Below are 23,914 nucleotides of genomic sequence, written 5' to 3' on the forward strand. Positions count from 1 at the left end.
TTCCTATAGAGATAAAATATTATATTTCATATAAATTTCTTTTATAAAAAAAACAATTGTTTTCCGTATATCTGAAATAATATATGTTTATTAAAAATAATATATGTATATATTGCGAATTATATACACATATAACTATTTCTCTAAATATTTTTTACTACGTTTATATAGAACGACGAAGGACAATTATCAAAATAGTACATCCAAAAATTCTGACAATACTGATCGCATAATCGTTATGCGACCCGGCCAGACGCAAGAACAATCGGCCAAACAATCCTCATTACACGGTTCCACGACATGGAACTGGCGATGCCGTTCCGGAAACGGAAATCGTTCTTCCAAGGGACGGAGAAATTCCGTAAAATTCAACTTGCCTTTATCTTACTTTTCTTATTCCAATTATTTTGATTATAATAAGCACGCAGTACATCCCCTAGTCAATTATTAATCTCTCATTTAGAGAATTCGCTACGAAACATCTACCATGAACCCGTCTTCATCGCCCCAACAATATCATGTATCGCAAATTCTAAAAAGTCAGGATGATAGAATTTCAGATCGACGATTATATAGGTATTTTATGAAAGAATGCTAAAAATACAATTATATATATATATATATATATGCAATAGCGACAATTAATTGTTATATCGATTATAAATAGGAATGAAACGTATCAATCGAGAAATTCTGCATCTTATACTAATCCTAAAAGGACAGGAAAGAGCGAAGATTTGTCTAGAAATTATAAAATGGACTATGAAATAACCCCTAGTCCTTCGATTTTGCAAACCTATTCGCGAGTTAGCAGCGAAAGCATGCCTACTTCGCGAAACAAAGTAATAATTTACTGATGAAACAATTATATTTAACTCAATCAATGTTCAATTTGTAATTTATGCAATATTTTTCAGGAGAGCTTTCATAAAAAAATACTTTCTCCACCGTGGCGATATCCAGTTGCAAATTCGAAAACTAGAAGGAATATATGAAAATGGAAATACTTTTGAGACGATTGAATATATTTTTATTTTCTTTAACGAATATTATTATTGTATAAATATACGCGCATCTATTGGAACCGAAGATTAATTTTATTAAATCACTCGAATGCATCCATTACTTAAAAAATTCCGATCATTCAAATTAGAGCATAATTATTTTCATTGAAAAGCTATTCTGTATTTTTCATGTATAACATATAGAATAATCTGTACGTACGACGAATAAATTCCAATAAATACCATTGACGCATATAGAATCCCAAATGCATTCACAATATGTGATTAGTATTTTTATAATAATCAATATAAATATTGTACCTGCGATTAATTGAAAATGTTCCAAGGCCGACCATTGTATCTTCCGATATAAAGTCGGTTACATCTAATATGGCTGCCTATGCCGATTTCTTTACCTCGTCTGATATTCGTTCACAAATAAAATATAAAACGCGCTCATATATCGCTTTCCATTCAAACTGCAAGAAAACGGATACAAATTTCAATGCATTAGATTATACAGTCGTACAATTAATGTATTTTGGATTCAACAAGTATATATACTTACTCTTCGAACGTGGAGAAAGACGTTGAACACAGGCAATCGAGAACCAAACTGAATAGATTTTCAAACTGGAGTAGCAGGAGGGGAGGGGAGGGGAAACGGCTGTAAGAGCTGAAATAAGATTAAGTGATCAATCGAATCTGCAGAAGAATGAAAAGATTATCATTAAATATTAATTGAAAAATATTATACCATAAATTCTTCATTTGTAAGTCGCATACGTTGTATATATTAAAGCGTCGAAAGTTGCTATAATAATATAACAGCGAGAGACGCGAAGAAACGTGAAGAGACGCGATAAGACACCAGGAGACGAAATGCGGAAAAGGACGAGAACGATGGAACAGGGGAATGGCTGAACGGAGGAACGAGTGGAGAGCGCGCGATTCAAACGACGATATTGTCGATTTGCGGAATGCGCAAGCCCCGACCAATCAGAATGTACCACATGGATGCATTCGAGCTGCCGCTCGTTGACAAGATACGAAAGCAACGCGTTGCGTCATATGAGCGCATAGAAGCGATATATTCGTCAAGCATGTCACGGTTTGTTATCAGCCGCAAGTCCGTCGAGAATCACCGCGAGGAAAGATGTTACTGGCATTTACATACATTTACGAATACATACATGTGCGCTATACAAATGCCGCTAACGTGAACTCCAAACGCAAGAATGTCGCCACGGACGGTATGATACCGAATCGTTTCGTCTTCGTATTCGTCTTTGTATCCGGACTCGCCGCTGCTTTCGTCGTCGCGTTATTGGCACAATATTTACGCAGCGTGCCCACCGATTACGAGGGTAAGCCAAAGTTGATAAACGTATATAATTACGTTTGCCATGACATGTGAAATATCATTTATTGCGATATTTGCAAATTATATGATAAGAATATGAGAGCTGACAGTTTGTTTCGATCCTTCTTTCAGAGAATGAATTCCGTAACAAGTTTGCATCGCTTCCCTTGGAAAGTTTTTTGAATGTTTACTATGACAACAGACTCATCTTTCCATCGGATAACACTGAACTCGATAAAGTGCAAGTTCAGAACACTGTGGCATCGACAGCAGAAGCCCTGACATCTTTGCAGTTAGCAATGGAGATGAAAGTATCTGGAAAGCAAAAGAAAGCTATAAAATTGTTTCAACATGCTGTGGCATTAGCACCTTGTCATCCAGATGTTTTGAATCATTACGGAGAATTTTTAGAGCATTCTCAGAACAATATAATCAAAGCTAATGAATTTTATGTACGCGCTTTAACTTACAAACCGAACCATGAAGGTGCTTTGATAAACAGTCAAAGAACAGCTCGAGTAGTCGAGGAACTCGACAGGCTAATGCTCAAACGCATTGACGAGAAAAGAAATACACTGTCAAATATACCCGACGACAATGTTGCGTTAATACGTGCTAAAACGGAGGCTTACTTCCAGCATATTTATCACACAGTTGGAATTGAAGGGAATACTATGAATCTGGCACAGACAAGAGCTATAGTCGAGACACGCCTTGCAGTTGATGGAAAGAGTATTGATGAACACAATGAAATCATTGGATTAGATGCTGCCATGAAATATATCATTGCGACCATGGGCAATAAGTAAGTTTCTAATTTTATGAGAAGATCTAAAGTCTTATCACTATTCTAATATTTATTATTCATTATTCAGGGTATGGTCCATTTCTATAAAAAATATATTAGAGATACATAGGCGTGTGCTAGGACATGTGAATCCTGTCGAAGGTGGTGAATTTCGAAGAACTCAAGTATACGTTGGTGGCCATATACCTCCAGGTCCAGATGATATACATTATTTGATGGAGGAATTTGTATTATGGTTAAATAGTGAACAAGCCATCAGAATGCATCCAGTAAGGTAAACAAATCTTTCATTTTACATTTGCTATATATCTTTTCTTTTGCGTTTAGTTTTATCCAAGACTTTGTTCAGAATTTTAATCCAAAAAATTTGTTTCATAGATACGCTGCTCTCGCACATTATAAATTGGTACATATACATCCGTTTGCCGATGGAAACGGTAGAACATCCCGCTTACTCATGAATATGATTCTTATGCGGGCCGGATATCCGCCTGTTATCATTCATAAACAACATCGTCATAAATATTATGAAAATTTACAATTGGCAAATACCGGAGATGTGAGACCATTTGTAAGATTTATAGCAGAATGCACAGAGCAGACATTGGATTTGTTCTTATGGGCAACTAGCGAATTTTCCCGACAAGAGACTCCTGCTCTAAGCCAAGAAACTTTGTTTACGGAAGATCATAATACGATAATTTTGGATGACGAGAGCATCCAAAAATATTGGAAAATTATTAAAAAGTAAGATTTATTAAGTCAAAATTTGAAATATTTTTGAGACCAAAGAATATTAATGTTATTTATATTTGATATCATTATTTATTAATAACTTTAATTTTTAAACTCGAGTAACTAAAAGGTTACCTAACTATTTAAAAATCGAGATATCAAATATAATTGTTAGGGAATGAAGTCTATTCACGAACAAGATTATTACAGAGCTAAAAAAAAAAAAAAAAACATATCGCTCTTAATAAGTAATTTATGAAAATGTGGTTATGCTATTTAAAAGCTGCCAATTTATTTTACCGCATGTCCACGTAAATATGAATCTTCCATTGTATTGTACAAAACATGAATTAATTTATAATATTTATAATATTTAAAGTGTGTACAGTGTATATAATAGATGTAATAGAACAAGTAGAAATTTTTTTCTTTTTCGCACATATTGTATACGTCAATCCTTTTATAATACCAATTTGAAGCAAAAAACGAATTAATATATGCTCTGCACATATTAATTATGCAATGAAATAATACAAAGTATATTTCTTTAAATTAAAATTAAATTGTATAAATATTTATAATTCGATATTTTCGAACTTTTATGTACACTATTCTCAGAAAAATCAACGAAAGAATAGGTATAAGATTCGCATTGTTGAAAAAATTCTATATCGAACATTAGATTGATAGAAAAAGACTTACACTTACATTTATTAAATTCATGCGCGATGATTTTAACTTGCCGGTGTACAAATCTACATCGATCATTCTTTGCTACGATGCAATCAATGTTTGGTTCTTCAAACTGATGAAAGCAACGAGGTTACTTTTTTAGCCACAAAATCTAACGGACAAATATATTTTCTTACATTCTCCGAATCGCGCGCGTTATCAACGCGATTTATTCCGCAGTTGGAGTTAGACATGGCGACCGGAACGCGAGTTTTCTAGTGACTTAAAGCTTCTCATCGGACAAGCTTTGTCCGATATACTGATTGGCTGATATTGCAAGAAACTATCGAATCGAGAAATTCTCTATTCGATAGCCAATCGGTACGTCCGATGACTCGCCGTTTCAACGAATGAAACATCGTTGTTGCAAATCCGTTACAAATGACATCGCTCGCAACGTAATCCGTATAATCCGTCGAGTAAACATTCGCCGTAGTGTCGTCGTACAGAGAGGATGTTTACGCGCCGAGTATCAGCGTTCGCGTAGATGACGAGTCGATCGCGCATTCGCGGAAACGAAGGGGAACGTTAATCGTACAATACATTACGCGTAAACGAAGTGTACCGTCGAAATTACGGGGAATCGGAGGCGATCCCCCGTTTGCATTTTCCTCGACTTCGTCGATTGGGTGGTCGTTGGAACACGAGAGAGAATGGCAACGGAACGATCGAGAGACACGAGGGATCCCGAGTACAGACCGCTCACCGTGCGAAATTAATTCCCGAGCGATATTATCGTCGTCTCATTTTCGCGGAATTGCCATTGGACACCCCGCGCCGCCCAGTAGTCGAACAGCGTAATCGATAACCCCACGGGCGCTTTTTGCGCTAGGCGAGAGATCGTAATGGCGAGAGCGTGGCGTCGAGGGCGATAGAGAGGCGGCGGGAGTGGGAGATCGTGGTAAAAACAATGCCAAATCGCCAAGGAGCAGCGCGTAAGTGAACGAATATCACGAACGAAAGCGCGTATCGCGATCGCGCGGTACTTTCGCATACCGATTCGCGGACGGAGTATAATCTATGTGTGCGTGCGTGCTTCCGGTGCGTCAGTTTTTTTTTACCGCGATAGCCTGCCGCTCGGCGATTTCTTCGACGAGAGTGTTCGCTCCGTAGCGTAATTAACCTCACGCACGATGTAACACTCGTTGGATTACTTTGTCTGTGTATGTGTGTGTGTTTGCGTTGAAGATTTATTTCATTTACTTTACGTATATTTACGGAGAACCGAGTCGCTTAACGAATAGAATATTGATGAATCGATATAACAAAATATGTAGTTTTCAGTTTGAAAATAGTGTCTCTACTTCCTCATGTCTTCTCTTGAAGTCAATTAATAATATATTATTATTATATTTTTTATATATTAAAATTTATAATGTTTTATAATTATAAATTTATTATATTTTTGCAATATAATGGATTTTCTCTCTTGTAATCTCTAAATATTGCACGCGCGCGAGATTTTCCGTTTCAAAACTCGCCATATGTGTGTGTCTCCATTTAAAAAAAAAGTTTCAATATTTATGGGATTTTATTCTCTTTGTCAGTGAATTGACGTAGCAGTGGGAGGAGACATGCCAAAATATCACATATTCTTATAAAAATAGCATCGCAAAAGTTCGAATTGGCGACAGACGCGTCCGAAATCACGCTTTGTCGAATATTGTTGCTGTATATAATAAGAGGAAAACTTTTTGTGTTTTCTGAAATTTTAACTTATTGTTAGTGGAAGATTAAGAAAAATAGAATATAAATAGAATAAAAACAAAATATACATATTTTTTAAATTTCAAAGTTTGATGTAATGTTCTAAACACTGTAATTTGAGAAGTAAATTTTCTTAGAATTTTAAGTAAATAATTTTGTGCGCGCGCGCGCGCGCGCGCGTGTGTGTGAATGTATAAAAGAAAAAAATATATTTAATATTTTTGAAGTTGGAAATTGAAAATAATAATCAATAAGTATTTATGCTAGAGAATAATTTTGTGAAGTCATATAAAAAAATATTTTTCCATTCTTTTTTAAAGTTTCATTAAGAAATTGGAACATTATTTGTATGATTTCAGATTGCTGACGAAGAAGTATATTTCTTATAGATGAAGACAAAAATATTATGCGTAGATAAATCTTTTAAGTAATACATTACTCGTCGAATATGGATGATGAAGAAGGAACTTCAAGTTCTGGACCTATGTCTTCGTTGAACAGTTTATTCTCATTTACCAGTCCCGCTGTGAAAAAATTGCTTGGATGGAAACAAGGGGACGAAGAAGAAAAATGGGCGGAGAAAGCGGTTGACTCGTTAGTGAAAAAACTGAAGAAGCGCAAAGGAGCGATCGAAGAACTAGAGCGAGCATTGAGCTGTCCCGGCACACCAAGCAAATGCGTAACGATTCCTCGAAGCTTAGATGGTAGACTACAGGTTTCCCACCGCAAAGGCTTGCCACATGTGATATATTGCAGAGTCTGGCGGTGGCCAGATCTTCAGTCACACCATGAGCTAAAACCATTGGAATTATGTCAATATCCATTCTCCGCCAAGCAGAAGGAAGTTTGTATTAACCCCTATCATTATAAAAGAGTGGAGAGCCCAGTGCTGCCGCCGGTATTGGTTCCTAGACACTCAGAATATGCTCCTGGCCATTCTCTGTTGCCTTTTCAACAATTGGCCGATCCAAGCATGCCGCACAATGTGTCCTACTCATCTAGCGGTTTCAACGCTAGCTCCACAGGCGGCGTCAATCCGACATCACCCATGTCCTCTGTCGGTTCCGTGCCAAGCCCAGGGAGTGCAACTTTACCGAATCCTCAGAGTCCGTATGGTACTAATGGATTACCAGAGACGCCACCGCCGGCATATTCTCCGCCTGAGGATGGTTCACAAACTGGACAAACCTCGTCATCGGATTCGGTTCCAATGGATACGAGCGCGCCCATCGAATCAGCTACACCTGTGTGTTATCAGGAACCACCCTATTGGGCCTCGATTGCTTACTACGAGCTAAATTGCCGAGTGGGCGAGGTATTTCATTGTCAGACGCATTCGGTAGTTATTGACGGCTTCACAAACCCGAGCAATAACTCCGATCGCTTCTGCCTTGGACAATTGTCCAATGTAAATCGAAATTCCACAATAGAAAATACAAGGCGACACATAGGCAAAGGAGTGCATTTGTACTACGTGGGAGGCGAAGTTTATGCCGAATGTCTCTCAGACTCGGCAATATTTGTACAATCTAGGAATTGTAATCACCATCATGGATTTCACCCCAGCACAGTTTGTAAAATTCCACCAGGATGTTCGTTGAAGATATTCAACAATCAGGAATTTGCTCAGCTTCTCTCGCAAAGTGTAAATCATGGCTTCGAAGCTGTCTATGAGCTAACAAAGATGTGCACGATTAGGTAATTCGCGATAATTTAATGCAGTATGAAAAATTGCAATAATATACATAACTCAGGTAAGTAAGTAAAAACTTCTTTGTTTACAGAATGTCATTTGTGAAGGGATGGGGTGCTGAATATCATAGACAGGATGTTACATCAACCCCTTGCTGGATTGAAGCACATTTGCATGGACCTTTACAATGGTTAGACAAAGTGTTAACACAAATGGGTCCACCCCATAACGCCATAAGTTCAGTATCATAAATAATATGCACATCTTACAACAAAATGTTCATTATGAGGAAAGGACAATTAGTCTCGATGCACTTTTAAAAGTTTAAGGATATTGATCATAATTGCCATAAATGTGAGAGTTGTGGAGACCATGCACAGAGACATGTTTGACAATGGTTACAGCTGTAAGTTACTTTATGTTATACCAATATTAAATTCATGAAAATAAGATGATAATGAAGCAAAAATATGTAAAGTTTGAAAGAAATATAAAAAATTATGAAAAATGTTATATAAAAAAATAAGAATATTTAACAGTGATCTCTAAAAGCTATCGTGATCGCGTATTGTATACACTTAGATGATATAAAACTCTTTGGCTGTTATATAGGAAAAAAATTATACATATAGAAGTATAATGATATGTGTGTAAAAAAAAAAAAAAGAAATATTTTTCAAATCTATCCATCACAATTGTAATATTTTATTTTATATAGAGACTTATTGCGAAGATATTTGTCAGTGTTATGCCACAAATCTTTTTCTAGACGATTTTAAAATTTATTGTGATGATAAAAGAAATATAACGCGAGATTACAGCTGCTTGACAAAGAAAATAAATTCTCCGAATTATGGGAAGGAAACGAAAAACAAAATATTTTCTGTCCTTCCGATCAAGGATAACCTAATGATTATGTCTGTTATGTGTGTGTGTTTTAAAAGTACTTTTACGTCTCTATGTAGATCTACTCAAATTTCTCGCTAAAACGATTGATGATGTAGCACGGTCTTTTACTGAAAAACGATGCCATCCGTATTTCAATGTAAGACGTTGGACGTTGATCTCACGTTGACTGTTGAAAGTTAACTGCGTCCAATGATATATTGAAACCTCGAATGCAGAATTAATTCGTAGAAAGAGATTTATGATTCATGACCTTGCTCCATCTCTGTAAATTACATTGCATTGTACTCTTCTTGATTATCGCACCATGTACCATATGATTGAACGCTTTCCATATTATAATTCCTGAAAACACATTACACGTTTAGGTAAGTTTTATATGTCATAAATCTATAAAATTTTATGTACTGTACAAATTCTATATGGGAGAATTGTATACATTTGTATATGTGTATACAAGTGTATGTTTAATGAAAAAGTCACCTGTTAGTAAGTTTATACATTGCTGGATGAGAAGTTGTTTTTACGAATTGGAGTTGCTCTTGATATATTTTTTGTTTGTTACTTTTATATGCTGCAAAAGGTGCCAAAAAGAACGGTATATATTCGCATAATACATTTAATTTATGCACTGTGATATTTTGTCAAAGAGAAATACAATTCTTTCTAATCACGTTCCCAAAGTAATCACAAATCAAGTATTTCAAAAATATATCGATGCCTTTGAATATGTTAGCCGTCAGATATTAACAGTGCCTATATAGACAATATTATCTTTTTTCACTGCCGTTTGCTGTCACTTGTTTGCCGATATGTGCCTAGCTGTGATTCTTTGCTATTCGATTTGGCAAATTTACAATTTGGTGATAAACAAAAAAAAAAAGTACGAGAGAGAATAAAGTACTTGCCTACTTACAATTCCGTGATAAATAAAAGAAAGTACTAAGAAATAAGATATTTGCCTGATTAACGATTAAGTAATAAAGAAAGTACGAAAGAATAAAATGTCGTAACTTACAATTGCATTATGTTAAATATGTGTGATGTGTGTGTGAAGAAGGGAAAGATTAAACTTCAAGTTAAACAGAACACTGTTCGGTACAAACATTAATGTCAACGAAATGCTACTTTATTCCGTATCGCATAATATGGTACAATTGTACAAGCGATGGAGACAATAATCGACGACTATAGAAAAAAGGGACAAAATGTAAAATACATTTTCAGCCCGTTCTACCTATGGCAATTTATTGTTTGATATAATGATAATTATAATTGGATCGACTTTTGCACGAACAAATCGATCAGGAAATAGATATTCCCTTTATTAGAAGATAAAATAAGTGTAGAAAAAGAGATTTATTATATGTATGTAAAATCGCTTTGAATTTATTTCCAAATTATTAACTTTCTGCAGAATGTGATCCAATTGACATATACAGACGAATTAGAAATTTTTTATATTGACGATGCTGCATCATAATTTGCGTCAATAAATTATCGAATGGCTAATTAATTAGAATGGAATTACGAGATCCTTAGAGCTCATCGAGCTCTATCACGAGCTTGAAATGAGCATGATATGCATTATTGAAAGATATATGTGAATAGTTTCTCATATGCAAGATTAGATTTACAGCTTTTATCTCTCAGTCTTCGTTTTCTTGCTAACTAAAATCGCAAAGCCCGTTTACAAAACAACCTTGCCTGAATCTTTTTAATCCTGATCTTCGAAACGATACATACATTCTTCGGAATTTGCGAAAGTCTGATTTCAAACTTAAGCTCTCGAAAATTGATCACTATATTTTTTTGCATGCCACCCCAAGTCTGTGCCTTGGATGCCTTTTATATTACGTAGTTGTGTAAGATATTATGATATATTATACGCAATTTCTGAAATGTATATTGTGAAATAGCAAGAGATCTGGTATGCGTGTGTTGTATCCGAAAATGCACAAACATTTTCCTGTTCAAGAAGAAAAGAAAATTGTATAAAAAATTTCCTCGACTATGCCCATTCTTGTAAAATAAATGTATAGCTCTGTATATTTGCACTGTAGCGTCACATTATAGCACACGTAATATTTACACGTTAGCATTAAATAGTTGTCTGATATCGAGTTTTATTTGCCTAGTGATTGCACTCGATATAATTGTATGATATGAACCAAGTTTTGAGTTGAAGATTATACTTTGCAAATTATCGTGCCTTTGGAAACATTAAAATATAAAAAGAACCGAGCAACTTTGCAATACATAGATTGCAACTAACAAATAAGCGATCAGTACTTGCTTATCATTTTAGACATATGAATGCATTTATATTATACCTGATAATTAATGTAATGAAGATATGTTTTTTTATTAATTTGTTAACAATTGTATATTGCAAATCATTTTTGTACCACAGAAAACTTTAGAAATCTCCGTTCATCGGTTCTGATATAGACACGCTCGGTTCGTTTTATAGAAAAGCCGTCTATTAATGTAAAGGTCGTGAAGAATAAATAGATGAGCGATTGAAATGCAAAGGAGCGATTTGAAAACGGGCTCGCGATATTCCAACACGTCAGTAACCATGGTACATATATACATATATATGTGCATGCATATATATATATATATATATTGCTATATGTTTTGAAAATACGTCTTTGGAGAGAGAAAAAGAGAATCCATTCCATGTTATACACCGTTAGAGAAGATAAATGCGGATTTGTTCCCCCTTGTGCGATTTCTCAGTACGCTCATGTGAGTACGTCATGCTCATAATTATCAATGACGACATAGGACACACGAGTTTTCTCTATCTGTACAGATCACCTTCTCTGTGAGAGAATGAGTTTGTTTCGTTATCGCAAGACTATACAGTGTTAACGCACATTAGCTGCGAAGTACGAAGTCTAATATATTTTATTTCATTTTTAACACTTTTCTCTTTATGGTAAAAAAAGACATTTTATGTTCAGAGCACGGTATTTTTTTTAATTGTGTATATATATAATATAGAGTGAATAATAATAAAAAAATATTTGTGTTAAATGTAACATGTTATGCGGTAAGAAATCGACAAACTAGTATAAATGATTACCCCAGATCACTTACACAGAGTCTGCTCTGTTATCAAGAAAAATATTGAACTGTTCAATGTATATATGTTCCGGCATTAATCACATAAACATTTCGTATACCAGAAAAAAATTTCGTCATTGCTTGAGAAATATTGCTTGGGTGAAGTTTTTAGATGCCTGATAGAAAATATATCCACGAGATGCCGAGAACTTTTTAAGGTAAATTCTTCAGCTATGTGTACATATTATATATATATATATATATATGTATCGTTCGCGATATATAAACTTATTCACTTGGTCTCACTTTACACGCCTTCACCTGTGTCTATACATGCATTTCTGGTAATTATTGTCTTGTGCAGCTCTACTAAATACGAAATAAAATGCCTACCTATGTATCTCTATGTGCGATTAAATATGATTGTACTCGTTTCATAATTACGCGTTTGATGATCCGTTCTCCATCCTAGACTCCTCCGTCAATGATGAATCATTTTATTATTGCATTAAATAATGCAATAATAAAATCTGATTGAAAAAAAAATTAAATCTATTAAAATTTTAATGTTTGTAATGATATAAATGGAAAAATTAAATATTATAAACACAGAGATTGTTTAAAAATCGGAGGAGATATAAGAATACTTACTATTATATAAACAATTATATAAAACTGATTTCTCTGCTCGCGCGTGTATATATATATACGCACATTATTCCCTTTTCAATCTTATTAAAGTATGCTGATCAGGATGAGGAGCAGAGCGTATTATAATATCCATTTTTTAAATTTGATTTATTTCATTCATAAAGCAACAACGTGAAATCTCTCATACGTATCCAAAATCTTTTTCTGTGCACATCGAATTAGAATAGTTCAGAAATCGATTAAGTACGACATACAGTGGAAAGATAGAGTGAAGGGATACATTTGTTTGATTTACTCATCTCCTCCCTTCCGCGTAAATTATTGGATTATAAAAAAATAAGAAGTATATTAACATCTTTCGGATATTAAGATTTGTCTCTCACTACTTTTGTTAAAAAATACTATTCACGTACTCGCACGAGAGGATAAAACGCGATTTTTTCATAATATGAAAAAAGATAACAAAATTTATATAAATCTCGACAATATAGAACTACCGATATATGCCTGAGCTACAGCAGTCGTCGTAAACTGCATCGATAATGTTTATTAATTAAGATGATATATTTTTAGCAATCCTCAAGAAATGTAGCATTGGATACGTAAGGGAAAACGTGAATTTTTTCAATCAATAAAGCATGATACTAATACAGAGAGTCACAGCTTCGAATTACATAATACTCTCAATAAAGATTAGATTAAATTAAAGAGAATGCCGTCGGCGGAAAGTATAACTATCTCGTTAATTTAACAGTAATTTCAAACAATTTCTTTACAACATTCTTCGCGCTACAATATTTTATTTTTATATATAAATCGTATCTTTTTTTTCAACACAGAAATACTTTGTTATTTCTATCTCCGTATTATTATTTTATTATTCTATCTCTTTAAGTTTCGAGAGATATCTCAAAAGTAACTTTTTCCCAATTATAATCAGAATGGTTCTAGACGTTTACAAAATTGGTTGTATATGATTGTTTTACCGCGAGTCCGCGAGAATTTTACGTATACACAAGAAAATGGGCATTTAGAATGAAATTTTCAAGAGAGAAGTTATACAATGTATATATATATATATATATATATATATGTGATCCGCGTTTGTTATTTTTTTTTTATTTCCTATTGTCTAGTGTGACTGCAGCGAGATATATTTCTTTACAATTATCTTGGTGATACAATATCTTTAACAAATCGCGATTACATTAGCCATTTCACCTATCCAATTACAATGGTATAGTAGATATGTATGTTGAATTATAACACATACTGAAAAATATAATTAGTAAAATATTTCACAAATTTACTGCTTTTTTTCTTCGTAAATGCTGAACATTTACTTTGTAAACATTAATTTGGCTTTTATAATTTATTAAAAAAACTATATTTTTGACCAAAATATATTTTCTTCTTTATATAATCATTTGAAATATAATAATATTATTATATTGTACCACCATATTAATTGTCATGATGCATTTTAAAGTATGTAAAGATCAAAACACGCGCGGGATAGCAGGGAGGGACAACAATTTATGACTATATCTTACAAAGTAAAATTTGATCATTTCTGTTAAAAAAAAAAGCGGTATATCGATAGAATGCGAAAATTTTATAAACTTTTCCTCAATAAAGCAGTAATCATGATAAAAATTTACGGTATTCCGCTATACGTATCCGCAGTAAAGCTTACACACGCATATTAGAATCACTCTGTGCGATTCAGTAGAAAGAGGAAGAAAATACAAGAGTATGCATTGACAAATCAAATGAAGATTTTAATCTTATACTTTTAATAATGTAAGAAAAAAAAGAGGACCGTTTGATGTGCCGTCGACGATATTAATACTAAAAAACTTAAATCCGAACTTGGATGAGCGCCGCGCTGTGCAGTTTCTTATGAGCTAAGAGTTATATCTTTTTCCAAATCAGTTGTTATTTGATTTACGAATGTCGTCGATAATTGCGCGTGTGTATGTATGCATTTGTTTGTGTATATGCGTAGGTGGACGAGTGTATAAAATATAATATATATATTTCGATTCCTTTTCGACAAATCGGCATACTAAGGCTTTTCCTGCTCGTTCAATATTAAACTAGGTCCCTCGTAATAATACACCTAGCATTCTATATTCTAAAACTGTGTGTTGATTTGATTTCATATCTTATGCATTATTATTCGCGATGATATTTTGCATTTCGAAGACGGACAAATCGTGTACACGAGTACGTATCAACGGCTTAAAATTTCTACGACAGTTTCAGTGCGGCCCAAAAAATGTGTAAAACGCTTAAGAATTCGTTTTAAAAACATGTGATTACATACTGGTAAAACTTTGTTTACTGTATATCTAAAAATAAAAAGATTGTGTACGTCTTAAAGTATCTTTGCAAAAATGATTCCACAAGGTCACTTAAAATTTTCGACTAAACTTTTCAAACTAAAGGAAACACGAAATCCTGACTGAAAATTCTCGGCCAATTCTCGCAGAGATGCGATGGACAAATCCAATACATAAGAACATAAATTTAATTTCTTTTTTTGCGGATTCTTAAAAAATTATTTTATTATGCATACTTCAATTCAATTTCCTTATTTATATACTGTTTCTTGCGGAATTCTCTCCACTGTCGTTTGTTCGCTTAAAGAATTATTCGAGAAGAATCGTTATAGTACAGGATCGCTAGGGTGAATTTTATACGAGTCGAGCTCCTTGCTTTCTCGTCGACGTACCTTTCATAGCAATTTCGAAGGCAAGACGGAGTTTTGTTACATTTTATATTCATATGTCGCACTAGTGTCATATACTTGCTTTTCGCGCGCTTGTAAATAAAGATCAATACACACATAAGAAGCGGGTTTTTTCTCATCGATGAGAGAGAGATAATTACTTTTTGTGTCTTTTTTCATTTCGCAATCGTTAGAATATCATTCTTAATTGTACCGCATTGAAACGTTGCGCGTTCGGGTCATCTTCTGACTGATTTGTTCCTCCTGTAAGAGCTGCCCGCGAAATTGGCTGACTTGATCGAGCGCGTCATTGAGAATGTCACGTTGCTGTATTAGCAACTGCTCCCATTTTTGGACATATGCTGCAACAGATAACACGCACACCCGTCAGAGCACCCAAGAGCATGATTAGACACATCGGCTTAGCATAATTAAGGATTATATCGAAGATATAAAGATAAAGATGATGTATTACAAGTAAAGAATGGAGAGCTATTCTCTCTGTTTTATTTTAGTATTGTATTTAACTTTACAGTAATTTCGTAAAACGTAGTTAACACATAGTTTATCACATCGGATTTCATTACCATTTTAGTTCGTCTATTCGAAAATGTAAAATATTCTGTTTTTTAATCAGATATAATATTTTAGTTAATATTTCGATAATGTCTTAGTAAAAATATTTTATATATGATAATAAAATTTATAAAAATAGAGAAATTACAATATTAATTAAATGATAATTGTTAGTGATTTGAAATATATGATAATGCCTAAAGCAACTTAAATCTAAATTATTTTTGACCGCATTCTCAAGTTATAAAAGCCACTATTTTTTATGTCAAAGCGTAGCTATGTAAATTAAATGGAATGTTTTGTATGAAACACATTTATATTAATGTATTATTTTTTAATTGCTCATGAGCCAGTCTTAAGATGCTTAGATTTACTTATTAACATTATTTATACATATACACATAAATATAATTAAATATAGATATTACAATAAAATTGAAGCTTAAGCTGAGCATGATTTGATTGAATAATTCTCTTATAGCGTTCTCAACATGGTTACATGTAACTATTTATTATGACACTATCATTAGCTCGCGAGCCATCAAATCCACAAAAATAACATTTATTAACGAGAAGATTCAGTTTACATACATACACGACGAGACAATGTTATTCATCCTTTCAAAGACATGATTTTATGTTACATATGTACAAAATTATTTAATATTTTATTTTTAATATAACACGTTTCTTTTGTGACAATATATAATATTTAATAGAATATTATGCAACAATATGTAACAGGAATAAAAGAAAAGAAAAATCTTGAGCGCTTACCCTCCCAGGATATATCTGTTCGCGTATTCTAAGGAAAATATAATATAAGATATAATATCAATATTATAAAATATTGTTACGAAAATATTACTACTTTTATATATCTATATGACATAATTTACATTAATATATTTTATACGCGGTTTGAACCAGATATTGAAAGAACAATCCTACTAATTCCACACACACTCACATACACATTCCACTGTTTTAACAACTATGTTTATAACAATAGACACAGTAAAAAAGATCAAATGATTCAATTCTCTTAGTAATTGAACAATTTTGATACTTCATCAAAAATCTCACAATATATGTATAATATGGCTTATATGATGGAAATAAAAACTTTTAAAACAGATGAGAAGAAAATCTATTTCTGACGTTACAGTGGCAAAATTGATTTTACATTGGTATAAAATTTCAAATATCAAAAATGGTTAAGAAATATTATTTTTGGGATATGTATATATTTGATTGAAATATGTGTTTGTGATATCGATGAGAAAATAATGTGACGCGTATCATTAGTATATATATATATATGGTGCACATTAAAATAAGCTGCTTCTCCAAAACTATTTTATAGAATTGTTAATCGAATTTGTCGTACCGTCGGAAAATAGTTTTCTCTCTATAAGACGTCTACGCAACGAGAAACTCCTCAGGTAGGGTGACTCAAACTTTGTTCTTTTCCGCCTCAAATCTGCAAGGTTTTCTAATATTACATCAAATTTCTCTTATAGGTATACAATGCAATATGATTTCTAAAATATGTAAGTGTATAGACACGAGAGAAATTTTATTCGTATGTATAATATATAGTCAGTCGCTTTTTTCTTATATAATAATATCGATAAAATGGTATGACATAGTTTAAAGATACCTATAATATGTTTATGCAGATAACATTATATATTATAGCGCGCATTTATTAACGATCATTTATTTAAAATATTGCTTGAAAATAAAAATGGTACATGATAAGTCACACAAGTGCTATGTTTTGCGGAAAAAATACGATTGCAAAATCAAAATATATTTAATATAATATAACACACACACACACACAGAATTAGTACTCAAGAATTGTTAACAATTTCAAACGTGCATACAGTCAAGCTCAAACAACACAAGTGCTTAAACTCAAAGAAATGTCTTCTCGTTGAAATTAAGATTATATTGTATGTCATAGCAAATTTTTCAGGCACAAGAATTTTTCACACTAATAATACATTTTAAAAAGAAAGACTAAAATAAAATATGATTTTAATATGCGTGTCTCATTTTATCCTATTATAAAATATAAATTATAAAATATAAAAATAATAATACATAAAATTTAAATCATTATTTAATACGCATTCAAACTTAGAGATGACTCTCGTATAACTGTTTTATGCAAAGATAATTATATGTTATACTGTTTTTCTCTGTCTTCTCTCTTTTGTATGTAGATGAAAAAGATAATATACACCATTGGAAGCCATAAAAATAAAATAGCATTTTTCAAAATAGATATTAAAAGACACCACGCTTTATAGCAATATGACCGAACAGCAAATTTCTTCTTGGTACCATTAATCATTTTTCTGGTATTTAATTCGATATTTGTCGAAGAATCAATCGACTTCTTTGCACTGCAAGGATTATTGCATTCTTCTTTGTTAATATTACTGATATTATAAGTAAGTTGAGAATACAAAAGGGTCGCATTGTCTCGTTCGTTTGTACGCAAATTAATATTACACATTTTTTTATTCTTATTGTCTACATCCGGTTTTAAATTTATATTAACGTTAGATGCTATCGGTAATGCGCCGTTATTCTGCTCGATATCATAGTCTTTAAAATGATCAAATTCCGTAAATTCATTCGTGCGAATGTGCATATAAGGTTGATAATCGATACTGTCATTGATCCATTCGTTTCCCCATAAATCGCCATCAGTTTGCGAATCGAATTCATTCGGATAGAAAATATCTCTCTTGCTTGTGGGTTTCTTTTTCTTAAAATCCTCGTTGTAGTAATTGTAATTCGTCAACTTATCGTTCAATTTATTTGGTTCATTATCGCAAGATGAATAAAGCATGTCACTGTATTTGTCTTTAGGAAACAGACCCCTTTTGTTACGGGATGTACCGGACCAATGATATTTCTTAGTTTTGCCAACGGTGGAGAATTTGACCCGTTGATCTTGATTAGATCTTTCAATTGAACGCTCCATTAAGTTTTTATTGGTTGCGTTCTTTCTGGCAATTCGACCGGTCGTCATGCTTTTCTTCGCGATAATGGGTTTGACAGGCGTGCAAAGAAGAACATTCAAGTCCTCTTCGTTTGAATTGAAATCCATCTCATCCTTCCAGGAAGACTTCGCAGGACTCTTTGCGGCTACATCTTTTACTCCGTTTAAAACTGTCCGTATGTCAATGTCCGATACGTTGTCCGTGTCATCGTTTATCGTTATCGTGTTTATTGAACTGCTATCTCTCCGATGACGGTTTAACATGACGGTCGAATTTGCCTTAGTCTTACTGCGCGTATCTGTCATAAAATGCGATGCTCTATGATACCGGCAAGCACAGCGTTTCGTACTTTTGTTTAAATCTCTACTACTATTATTAGCGGGATAATTTTAAAGAGTATGTAAACGACACGATCATTAAAACGACATTTAAGAGTATTTATCGCCAGGCATTGCCTGTGAATTTTTACCACGTAAATTTTCGTAAGTAACCTGACGCTAAACGACCTCATTCAACATGTACCGACATTAATATCTTATTCCCAAAAATTAATTTTCTTGATATATTAAAAAAAGAGATAATGTGCGTCCGCAAATAAATATAAAACGGCAGAATACATCGAAAATATTTCATTCTTCTTAATGAGAGTGCATCGTTCAGTACAACGCAGTACAAGAAACAAAAGTGGTAATGGGAAGCCAATAAAAAAACGTAAACGTACAAATGCAAACAAATTTATCTTACCTTCTTGATCATAATCCACCTCGTGAGTCGCGCTGAACACACTGTGCGCGTCATTAAGGAATTTAGTTGTATTATCCATGACCAGCTTGTGCGTATCTAACACTTCTTCTTCGAGCATCTGCAGAGCAGATACTGCCTCGTGAAAAGTGTACAGATCTTGCGATAATTCACCTTCCTATGAACAAAAAGATTATTCATACAAAATTAAAAATTATTTCGTTTTTTATGTTATGTATGTGTGTGAGTGAGTGCAATTTCCTCAATTATGTAATAAATAATATTTAAACAATGTTGTATGATTTTAATACATGTTTTCAAAATTTTTTGCAAATATCATCACTTACATTGAGAGATCGAAGTTGCGCTAGATCGCTATCCGATAATACGCTGTTGTTTGCCTGTTCCTCGATCTTCATGCTCCGATCGTCATCTGTCGGCGAGGCTTTTATTTCTGTAGGATCGTTCGCGGCCAATTCCTTCACTCGATCAGCATATCTCAATGTATTTAGCGAATGCTCACAGGAACTCATCCCAGGACTAATCATCGCTATCTATAAACGTACAATGCTTCTTGTTCGAAACTATTTCCTTATCTACAATTATATTTCGCGATAACATAATTATCAAATAATTATTACCATGCACGTTTTTGATTTTTCACCGATGAAACTGTCCCTCAACACTTGAGTCAATTTGCTTGCTCTAAAAGGCAAATGTGTACCCTTACGGCTTAACGCGCGTATGCATTCTTTTAAGGCTAATAAAGATTTATTGATCTCAGCACCTTCCATTCCTAAAAATTTCAATAACAGCATTAATTACTTTAGAAAATTGAAGCAAGCTTAGATCATTAATTATAACTAACAGATCCATTTTGGTCGTTGTTTATAATTGAACACTCACGAGTTTGCCTATTAGCGGACGACGTGTCAGCACCCCTTTCATTACCAGCAAGATCGATGAGCGAAAACTTTCCGTGCACCTTGTGTGTACCCGGCATACGCGCTATTATTTGGAATACCGCGTGCGATCTCGAAGAATTGGAATTAGCGCTCGTCTGACCACTCGTTCTGGCGCTATTTCCGTGTTGTATTAACTTTAACACTTCGTCGCAAGTCTCCACAACCTTTTCCGTTAATCCCACTATTTGCACCTATTTTGATAGGTATAAAAAAAAATTTCGGAACATTAAGGACAAAGTGTGAAATAGATAAGATATTAATCACACATATTAAATCTCAATAATATATAAACCGGGTACGCTAATAATTGTAAATTAACATAAATAATCTTAATAATAGCAAATATATGTGGAAACAAATCATGTAATATTGATAATATATGTATAAATGATTGAGATAAATTTTAATTTTTATAACACGGTTACTTTCAATCAAAACTAATACAAACTTCATATCTCAGTATAAAACAAACCTGCTGTTTGCCGTCTTCCAGAACTCTCAGCTTTTCTTTATCTGCTAAGAGATCAAACACCTTGCCGGAATAAATTTCGAAGAAGCTAGCGGAAATGACCAAATTCAAGGGCCGATATTTTGCCAATTTCAGACACTTGAACACGTCTTTGGCAACCATGGCATAGATGCCTTTCTTGCAATCTTGCGTTTTGCCGTTGAAATCGCCGCCCATAGTATGAGTCTTGCCGCTACCGGTCTGGCCATATGCGAAGCACGTGGCCATGCCACCTTCGAAGATTGTTTGTACCAGCGGCTTGGCTGTGTATTTGTAAACTATCTCGTTGTTACACGTCTCGTCGAACGCGTAATCGAATCTGAAGATCTGATTCTCGAGATACTTGGTGAGGTCGACCTTAGATTTGGGCTCGTGCACCACCATCTGATCCTTGCTGGGCACGCTGATCACATCGATCTCCTTGCGCGTGTGTTCCTTTTTATTAAGCGGACGTTTCCGCACGCACACAGTGATCTGATGATCCTCCACGGTGTCGGTGTCGCGCAATGGCTTGAATTCTATGCTGTTTTGATATTCTCTACAAAAGTAAATATAAAATCAATACAAGCGACGCGATTAATATACAATACTTGCTATCAATCATACACATGAAAGATTCTTCCAAATATACATGGTGACATTCTATGGAAATTAATACAATATTTATATTAAAATACGTCTAATTAATTCATAACATTAATACATTCCTTATCTTAAAAAGAGAGTTATTATAAATATTTCAAATGCAAAAAGTATTTAATGAGTTAACACACTAACCTTATCATGGCAAGAAACTCCCAATATGGATTGCCCGGATCCAAATTCATCATCGCTTCTTTTAATTCTGCTTGCCGTTGTCTCCTTTCCTCTCTGTTCTTCTTCAGTCTCTCGACCTCCTTGACGACGTTGGATCGCCTGCCACGACCATTTTCTACTTGGGTTTGTTGCTGCTGCTGCTGTTGCAGCTGCTGTTGTTGTTGCTGTTGCTGCGCTTGTTTCTGCTGTTTATTTTGCGCTGGTGTTGCTAGATTATATTGCGCGATCGTTGTCGTCGGTGTTGGCGGTATGTTTTCCAGCTCCCGACGTCCCGTGAGTCCGGAAACCGAGTCTCCGTGACCGTTCACCGATGTCGTCGACGACATTATGTTTGTCGGACGCCCCGTCTGTCGCGATAATTGTTTGTTCGAACTCGCTAAAACATCGATGCAAAGAATTAATATTGTCAGCGCATTGTTATCCTTATCTTTAGTCTTGTCAAAAAATTAAAACTTGACAAAAACAAATTATTTTTAATCCCACGAGATCTATTCCTTTATTTTCCTTTTACTGACGCCTCGAATCTAAAAATTGTTCAATTAATAGAAACGGACGATTTTGATATTGTGACAAAAATATTTTTAAACATTTAAATACTCACTCGTGCTTTGTCCGCTTTTCGTTAAGTTGCGCGCAAAATCTACATTTATTTTTTAAAATTCACTTGTCACTTACCTTGACGTAAAAAATCACGAAATAATTAAAAATGTTTTACTCGATCAAAAAATCTTAAGAATATCAGACGATTTTCAATATATTTTATCAAATATATTACCGATACTATGGTCTTCGATTTGAAGCGTCAAGATCCGGTTATGGCCAGCGATGTCTGTATTTTCGGTGTCGCGGATTTTATTTTTCCTCCGAAAGCAATAAGCGAGCGGATCGAATCTCATGGCGAGTCACAGCGCACACGCGATCGTGTGAAGTCTCGTGAATTTTTTAAGAACCGATCGGTCCCGGTCGCGAAATGACGTTTCACCGGGAGGTGCGCACTATCGGCGAGAAGGGTAGATCGAACAGTGTCCGAGAGAGTCAGCAACGAGAGGTGCAAACCCCTCCTCACAGCTCGCGAGTGTACGTCCCGTCGGGGTCCTTGCCCTTGTGCCGCCTGCCTTGCATACGGCGCACGAAAACATCGATAGTCACGGTTCGACCATATATACACGCGTAACCTGGCTCGTGTCTCTACTTGGCTTATCTAGGTGAAACGACAACGGCACACAGACGTTCACCCCCGTGGCGCAACGTCCGGCCACAAAATTGATTTATTGAACGCGAAAGTTTCACAGTCATCCGCGCTTATCGGTATAAATCAGAAGATCATGGGAATTATATTGTCCACCTAAACAAGAGGCATACTTGCAAATGTTGACAAAATATCGATGGAACGGCGTAAAGTATAGTAAGCCTATATATGATTAGCCTGGTTTCACATTAATTCTATCCACTTTGCGATTCAGTGATTTGATTAAATTATGCGTTTAATTACGCTGCAATTAAAATGATACAGAAATTTATTCCGCGATAGAGATTTTTTAAAACCGCGAAAGAGAATACAGACATCGCTCATTATATTATATAGCGCATAAATTTATTGGGATGCAAAAAATAGAGAAATGTCATTACGTATAATAATTTTACCCATAACTATGTCGTTTATTTAACCGAGTGTGACAAAGATACGAAAAAATAATCAGCGTCATTTGGCTACGTACCTTTCACTGGAATAGACGGTCTGGTGGAGTGCTGAAAATAAAGAAAACAGACTACGTTTAATCACTTCATCAAAGGGGATAGCAGTATTTCTTCGTGCAACGAAGAAGAGGGATGTAATGGCTTATATCTAGAAAGTGCTGTAAATGAAAAAATAAAAC

At 34.2% G+C, this 23,914-nt stretch overlaps 4 protein-coding genes across 12 annotated transcripts in view; 3 read left to right on the top strand and 1 right to left on the bottom strand.

Annotated features, from left to right (window-relative positions):
• LOC138940682 (MAP/microtubule affinity-regulating kinase 3-like) overlaps positions 1-1,003 on the top strand; it is a 197,253-nt gene extending 196,250 nt beyond the window's left edge. The window contains exons 9-12 of the mRNA XM_070309795.1: positions 172-361; positions 464-576; positions 668-842; positions 918-1,003. Coding sequence (XP_070165896.1) covers positions 172-361; positions 464-576; positions 668-842; positions 918-995 — 556 coding nt within the window. The 3' untranslated portion in view covers positions 996-1,003. The remainder of the gene's footprint in view (positions 1-171; positions 362-463; positions 577-667; positions 843-917) is intronic.
• Positions 1,004-2,057: 1,054 nt separating this feature from the next.
• On the top strand, positions 2,058-4,239 carry Fic (FIC domain protein adenylyltransferase). Its single transcript, XM_070309465.1, has 4 exons — positions 2,058-2,371; positions 2,500-3,172; positions 3,243-3,449; positions 3,554-4,239. Exons 1-4 carry the CDS (start codon positions 2,161-2,163, stop codon positions 3,924-3,926), a joined length of 1,464 nt encoding a protein of 487 aa, XP_070165566.1. The 5' UTR covers positions 2,058-2,160; the 3' UTR covers positions 3,927-4,239.
• An 829-nt stretch (positions 4,240-5,068) lies between these two features.
• Positions 5,069-12,484, top strand: LOC138940768 (Mothers against dpp). 3 transcript variants are annotated; one of them, XM_070309972.1, is made up of 3 exons: positions 5,069-5,805; positions 6,709-8,047; positions 8,134-12,484. In XM_070309972.1, the coding sequence occupies exons 2-3, from the start codon at positions 6,798-6,800 to the stop codon at positions 8,291-8,293; spliced, it is 1,410 nt and encodes a 469-aa protein (XP_070166073.1). In that variant the 5' UTR covers positions 5,069-5,805; positions 6,709-6,797; the 3' UTR covers positions 8,294-12,484. The 3 variants fall into 3 exon arrangements, with proteins under 3 accessions (XP_070166073.1, XP_070166074.1, XP_070166072.1); XM_070309973.1 differs by having other exon boundaries at positions 5,069-5,777; XM_070309971.1 differs by having other exon boundaries at positions 5,069-5,577.
• A 1,769-nt stretch (positions 12,485-14,253) lies between these two features.
• Positions 14,254-23,914, bottom strand: part of Klp10a (kinesin-like protein 10A) — a 31,404-nt gene continuing 21,743 nt past the window's right edge. For 4 of the 7 annotated variants that reach the window (XM_070309969.1, XM_070309965.1, XM_070309964.1 and 1 more), the window contains 8 exons: positions 23,756-23,786; positions 21,999-22,413; positions 21,186-21,759; positions 20,655-20,904; positions 20,390-20,544; positions 20,096-20,302; positions 19,752-19,926; positions 18,134-19,305 (listed from right to left, as the gene is read on the bottom strand). In XM_070309969.1, coding sequence (XP_070166070.1) covers positions 18,173-19,305; positions 19,752-19,926; positions 20,096-20,302; positions 20,390-20,544; positions 20,655-20,904; positions 21,186-21,759; positions 21,999-22,413; positions 23,756-23,786 — 2,940 coding nt within the window. In that variant the 3' untranslated portion in view covers positions 18,134-18,172. Of the gene's footprint in view, positions 15,771-17,374; positions 17,468-18,133; positions 19,306-19,751; positions 19,927-20,095; positions 20,303-20,389; positions 20,545-20,654; positions 20,905-21,185; positions 21,760-21,998; positions 22,414-23,755; positions 23,787-23,914 lie in introns of those variants that run through there. The other 3 variants (XM_070309970.1, XM_070309968.1, XM_070309966.1) reach the window with 2 other exon arrangements.

The sequence above is a fragment of the Polyergus mexicanus genome, unplaced genomic scaffold, assembly GCF_030449975.1.
Source record: "Polyergus mexicanus isolate NDT 795.1 unplaced genomic scaffold, iyPolMexi1.0 SCAF_17, whole genome shotgun sequence".
In the NCBI taxonomy this organism is placed as follows: domain Eukaryota; kingdom Metazoa; phylum Arthropoda; class Insecta; order Hymenoptera; family Formicidae; genus Polyergus; species Polyergus mexicanus.